We start from the raw sequence: 6,327 nt of genomic DNA on the forward strand, positions 1-6,327 counted from the left end.
AAGGGAGACCGGAAAGGGGAATAACATTTGAAATATAAACAAATAAAATGATTAATAAATTTGAAAAAATAAGAATTTACTATTGAAAAAATTGGTTGTATTAACCATGCCTCAACGACTTCAAGCAGCAGATAGGTCCATGTCCTTCTAAAACTGTAAAAACTGGGTTCACACCGGCTGAGAGACCAGTCCAAAGGCTGCCGATGAGAGCTGGTACAAGCACATGACCAGTTCTCCTGGTATTTGTGCTTCTGCTGGTGAGAGGGGAGCTGCTGGCCACAGCTGCAGCTGTCTGCATTCCTGCAGTATCTGGGCTTTCCGGGCAGGTGGCCCTTCCTCCTTCCTTTCCCTCCCTCCCACAGTTCTCCGAAGGGCGGCCAGTGTCCCCATGCTTCAGGGCAAGTAGGAGCAGGACTGGACTGCAGGCTTCAGTGTTCTCTTCCCCAGGTGCTGAGTGAGCTCATCCCAACAGAAGCCTGGAGCTGGACCCCAGCAAGCCGACTGCCTACAGTCCTCCGGAAAGGAAAGGCAGTCTGTTGATGAGAAAGCTTGGAACTCCAAATCCTTGAAATAATGACAAGTCTAGGAAGAGGAGGAGGTTTGGAGAAGAACTTAGTGTCATGTTTGGGTCCTTCCAGATTACGTCTAGTGCTTGAGATAAAGGCTGGCTTAAGAAGAGAAGAAAAAAAATCAAGAAGCCGGTATCATGGGCCATGTTGGCTCAATTTCCTCTTGCAGCTTCTGCTTCAGGCTGTGGATATGTTCTTAGAAAGCATCCCAAGTCAATTTGCGTTATGAAGTCTGATGTCAAAGGCAATAGATACTGTTCTATCTAGCTTTAACTGTCACCTTGACAGAACATCACCTGAGAAGGGGTATATCAGCAGGAGGATTGCCTTGATCTTTTTAGTCCTGGAGCCTTCCCATCAGGAATCAGAGCCTGTCTTGGATGGTGAGCTGGTTTAAACAAGTAATTTAGAAATGAATAGAGGTTAAATAAACCATACCTAAGAGAGAAATGGGCAAGCAGACAGACAGAAGAGAGCTATGAGGAATACATAGAGAAGATTGGAAAAGAAGGCCAGAGGTACCAGGCGCTGAAGGCCCATGCAGAACAAAAGCTCAAGCTGGCAAATGAGGAGATCACCCAAATGCACAGCAAGGGCCTGGCTTTGCAGGCAAGCCTGAGGAAGGCACAGATGCAGATCCACTCACTGGAGAAGACTGGGGAGCAGATGACTAAAGAAAATGATGAGCTGACCAGGATCTGTGACCACCTAAGATGGAGAAGATCTGATCACAGCCAACTGTCACCAGCCCTCTTCTGTCTGTCCGCTTGCCCATTTCTCTCTTAGGTATGGTTTATTTAACCTCTATTCATTTCTAAATTACTTATTTAAACCAGCTCACCATCCAAGACAGGCTCTGATCCCTGATGGGAAGGCTCCAGGACTGGCTCAATAGGAGGAGTTTAATTCGTCACTTCCTTCTGTTTTTCAAACCACTTGAAAAGGTCAGAGAAGGACTTTTCCATGGAGTTCAGGTCTGCATTAAGTTGGTCTCTCTCTTTTAAAACCTTTTGGATTTTGTCTTCAGCCAGTTCCTTCTGTTTCTCAGCCTCCTCCACTGACTTGTTTACGATCTTCTCAAACCCATCAACAATCTTCCCCATCTCCAAATACTTCGAGTTGAGGTCCTCATACTTGCTTCTCACCCCCAAGTTCTCCTGCTTCATCACATTCACCACTGCATCCAGGTCTTTCTGGCTGTGTTTCGGCACATTTACAAAAGGCTCGGCAGGGAGGAGACCTCTAGGCTCAAGGACACACGGGGGTGGGGCTGATACAGAAACATCCAGACCTCCCAAGAAATCTAAGTCCACAAGCTTGGCTTCTATCAGATTTCCAGAGCCAGACTCCTCTGTATCCTCTGTACTATGTGTCACTGTGGCCACCAGTATTGGCCACAAAGGGCTCTCTTTCAGAAGGGGGTCAAATTTCAAGTACAAAGGCCTCCAGGCTGACTCCTTAAACAGGAAGTTCCAAACTGCTCCAGATAATCCACTTCAGCACCCATATCTAGAACTTCTGCTGAGTCTCTGAAGCTCTCTTCCTTTGGGTCCAAGACAGACTCTGGTCCCTGATGGGAAGGCTCCAGCACTGGCTCAGTAGGAGGGGCCAACAGCTCACTGTCCAGAAAATTTGTGAAAGCTGAAGGGTTTGAGGAATTCAAGATTCTCTCCTGTGACTCGCCTTCTGCTCTTAGGATCTCGGCTGCCATCTGAACCACGGGTACATCATCCACTGGGGCTAAAGGCAGCTGTTTCTCTTTCTGTAAGAAGACACAGTGGTCATTTTGTAATCTAATATCGTCATCCAGAGCAAAAGGAGCCTCTAGCCTGCTGGTCATATTAGGGCTTAAGATCCTGTGTGTCTTTGGATCCCGAAGAGGTGTCTGAAAAGTCACCTTTGAGGCTTTAGCCTGTATAAAGGGCTCTTGGGCTGTATATTTTCTTTCTGTAACAGAGGAAGAACAGAGGACCTTCCAGTAGGTTCTGGTGGTGAAAACAGGAAGTCACGACACTCTGAACTCTTTTCATTGGGCACATTTTCATCATTTAATATATATGTAGAGGGCCTAGCCCACTGTGGGTAGCACCATTCTTTGAGCAAATGGTCCCACGAGCAAACCACCAAGCAACATCCTCCAAAACTCCTGCTGTATTTTCTTGGCAATGAGTTTCCTGGTTAGAGGCAAAATAGTGAGGAAGGCTGTCTTCCAGTTCCTGTTTGAATCCTCGTCCCAACTTCCTTCAATGATGAACTATGACCCAGAAGTGTAATGACCGGGAAGTATAATGACACGGAGGTGTAGGCCAAATAAAACTCCTCCTCCCTTAAACCGCTTTTGACTCAAGTGTTTTATTATTAAGCAAAAGAACAAAACCCAAACAGAAAGCTAGCTGTAAACCTGGACATTGGTCAGCTCTGCCTGAAACAGGTTATACAGAAGAGAGACCGGAGAATTCACCCAGAGGAAAAGCATTTATGTGAATGGGTGCTTAAGGCTTCACTCCAGCAAACCTTTGGAGATAGACTCAAAACCTTAATGTTCTGAGTCATAGATTTTATTTCCTTCCTCCAGAGTGTTCTCTCCACTATTTGTTAAGCTTCAGTGATTAATTAATAAAAGATTGGTAAAAATCAATATTTTCGCTGGCATGCTTAATAACTACAAACATTCTTAATTTTAAAGATTTTATTTTTTTAAATTATATATGTGTGGATATGCATGCTAACATAGGTGTGGAGGCCAGAAGAGGGTGTTGGATCCCCTGGAGCTGGAGGTACAAGTAGTTGTGGGCTCCTGTACATGGATATTGGGAACCAAATGTGGGTCCTCTGTAAGAGCAGCATATACTCTTAACCGCTGAGCCATCTGTCCAGCCCCATCTTCTAATTTTTAAAATCTGGATATTCTGACTCATATAACATATATGGGTATGCTCATAAAATTATTTTTTCTTCCATATGAGTGAGGAGAATCATATTTTATACTGTATATTATTGTATCTCATTAATAATGATTTTAAAAATAATTTTTAAAAGTAAATATATGTATTTAATCATTTGTGGAGGGGGGTTGTCAAGACAGGGTTTCTCTGTATAGCCCTGGCTGTCCTGGAACTCACTCTGTAGACCAGGCTGGCCTGGAACTTAGAAATCTGCCTGCCTCTGCCTCCCAAGTGCTAAGATTAAAGGCGTGCGCCACCACTGCCCAGCTTGTATTTAATCATGTAACACAATGACTACTACGGATGGCTAGCTAAGCAAATACATCATCTCACATAGTTGTCCATTTTCCTTTCCTATGGCAAGAGCAGTCAGAATCTACTCATTTAGCAAGAGTCCTATCCGATCCCTTAGTTATCTGCCCTTCTACTGCAGAATATTAGATCCTCCCTCCTACCCAAGATACATTTTAACTGAAGACCTATGAAATAGCCAGCAAAGATAAAAACCAGTGAAATCTGGTCATGCAACGGGTTTCTCTTATCAGTAGACATTCTAGTATGCTGTTGAGAGAATTTCATCCCCGGGGGAAAGAGACTAGACAATATCTATCCTCTTCTAACCCTTCCCCGACATTTCAAAGATCTCAATGGCAAACCAAACTTTGTTTTCTCAAAGTTGTTCTAGGGAACCAGTGAGTTTAATGGGCTTTCTCATGGTGCATGCTTGGGGGTGGGGGTCACTGACAGGAACATGGGGGACTCTGGCACCCGTACTGGAAAGTCTGTACACACCAAGGATGATGGCTTCCACACAGCAGTCCAGATGAATCCCCCTGCCCCTGGCCTTCCCGACGGCATACTTTAGGCCCTCCCTCCTCCCAAAGACCCTGAGGCCACATACAATTAGTGTAGAATTGCATAAAACTGGTTAGGAAGGGCAGCTGGATATTCCAGTAAGGATCCTGTGACCCTTCCCATCCCCTTCCTGTGAAGGACATCAACTGTCAGCCAGCCCAACTGGGATGACATTTCACAGGCAGGAGCAGTTAAACTCCTGAAGATGGTGGCAGTTTGGCTTGGAGGATAATCCATACAGCATCTGCTATGCGCTGACACATGGGAAGGCCTGATCAGAAGTACCCTTTGGTCCAGATCACTGGTGTGTTGTCACTGTCTTTCTTACCGAAGCATACCTCATCTGGTGTAGCTGAGTGGATTGCACTGCAGCCACTACATCCACTCAGAGATGGTGAACCCCAGCAGCACCAGCTGCAGTCCTTCCAGCCAGGGCATTTACCACTTCCCCCTTTCAGATGGCAGCTCTTCAACGTCTGCTGTCAGCTCCCAGGTCCTCAACCTTACCTCAGAACAAGCAGGGCCCAGAGCTTCAGGTCTCCTGTCCTTCATCAGTGAAGGTGAGGACACAAGGCTCTGGAGAAGGTTCTGTACTCTGGATTTGGTCCAGGAGACCAAGGAGATCAGTCGGCCAGAGCACCCTGTTGTTATTAACGACACAGATGTGTTCATCTACTAGTTCAGCTACTAGTTCAGCTACTAGTTCAGCTACTAGTTCAGCTACTAGTTCAGCTTTCCTGTTAAAAACCACCCTGACATCAGCTTCCCATCCTTACCTATGAGACAAACCACAGAGTCTATTAAACTATATTCATTTAAGAGATGCTAGTCATATGGGGGCAAAGTACTAAAGCAACTGACCAACATTCTTTCAGCCTAGGATTCCATGTAACCCTGGATGGTCTCAAACTTGGTGTTCTTCTGTCTTGATCCTTCTGAGTGAGATTTCTGGTATGCACAACCACTGCTGGTTTGGCTACGGGGTTTTAATTTCTCTCTGACTCAGTTGTTAAGGAGCATGCCACTTTAATTTTTAAGTATCTGAGAGTTTTTCTGATTTCTTACTGCTGTTGATTTCTTTTTGTTTATTTGGTTGGTTGGTTGGTTGGTTGGTTTTTTTGAGACAGGGTTTCTCTCTGCGCGGCCCTGGCTGTCCTGGAACTCACTCTGTAGACCAGGCTGGCCTCAAACTCAGAAATCTGCTTGCCTCTGCTTCCTAAGTGCTGGGATTAAAGGTGTGTGTCACCACTGCCCGGCTGCTGTTGATTTCTAACTCCATTCTTTGGTCATTAGAAAAGATGCTGGGAACATTCCTGAACTGCTCGGATTTGTCAAGAATTATTTTGTAAGCTACCATGTTGGTCTATCCTGGGAAAAGTGCCCTGGGCATTTGAGAATCAGGTATGTCCTTTGGTGTCAGGTGAAATAGTCATTCAATACACGTCCAATAGGGCTATTGGATTGCTACTTTCTTACTGATTTCCTGTCTAGGTCAGTGGTTCTCAACCTGTGGGTCACAACAACCCCTTTGGGGGATGGGTCACATATCAGGTATCCTGCATATCAGATGTTTATATTATGATTCATAACAGTAATGAAATTACAATTATGAAGTCACAATCATTTTACAGTTGGGGGTCACCACCTGAGGAGCGGTTTTAAAGGCATGCAACATTAAGAAGGTTGCTCCAGGTGATGTAACTGAGTGGAGAGGGATGGGTTAAAAGTTTTCTACTGTTGTTTAATTGCTTGTTCCTCCCTTCAGACTTGTTTGTATTTGTGTTCTGTAGTTAGCAGTTTTACCATTAGGTGCATATTAGTTACTATTTGTTGTATCTTTGGAAACTCACACCTTAATTATAGGATGAACTTTGTCCATTTCTTCTTTATTATATATACACATGCACGCAAAAATTTTATATAACTTATAGATAGAAACATGTCAACTCAGTATATAT

General features: G+C 44.6%; 1 protein-coding gene across 1 annotated transcript; it reads right to left on the reverse strand.

Moving 5' to 3' along the window:
• Positions 1-1,471: 1,471 nt before the first annotated feature.
• Positions 1,472-4,066, reverse strand: LOC116077252 (transforming acidic coiled-coil-containing protein 3-like). The gene is given in 4 exon segments (XM_031351648.1): positions 1,472-2,034; positions 2,037-2,484; positions 2,487-2,743; positions 3,970-4,066. Coding segments are annotated over 4 exon segments (1,365 nt in total).
• Between the last annotated feature and the right edge of the window lie 2,261 nt (positions 4,067-6,327).

The sequence above is a fragment of the Mastomys coucha genome, unplaced genomic scaffold (assembly GCF_008632895.1).
Source record: "Mastomys coucha isolate ucsf_1 unplaced genomic scaffold, UCSF_Mcou_1 pScaffold5, whole genome shotgun sequence".
In the NCBI taxonomy this organism is placed as follows: Eukaryota; Metazoa; Chordata; class Mammalia; order Rodentia; family Muridae; genus Mastomys; species Mastomys coucha.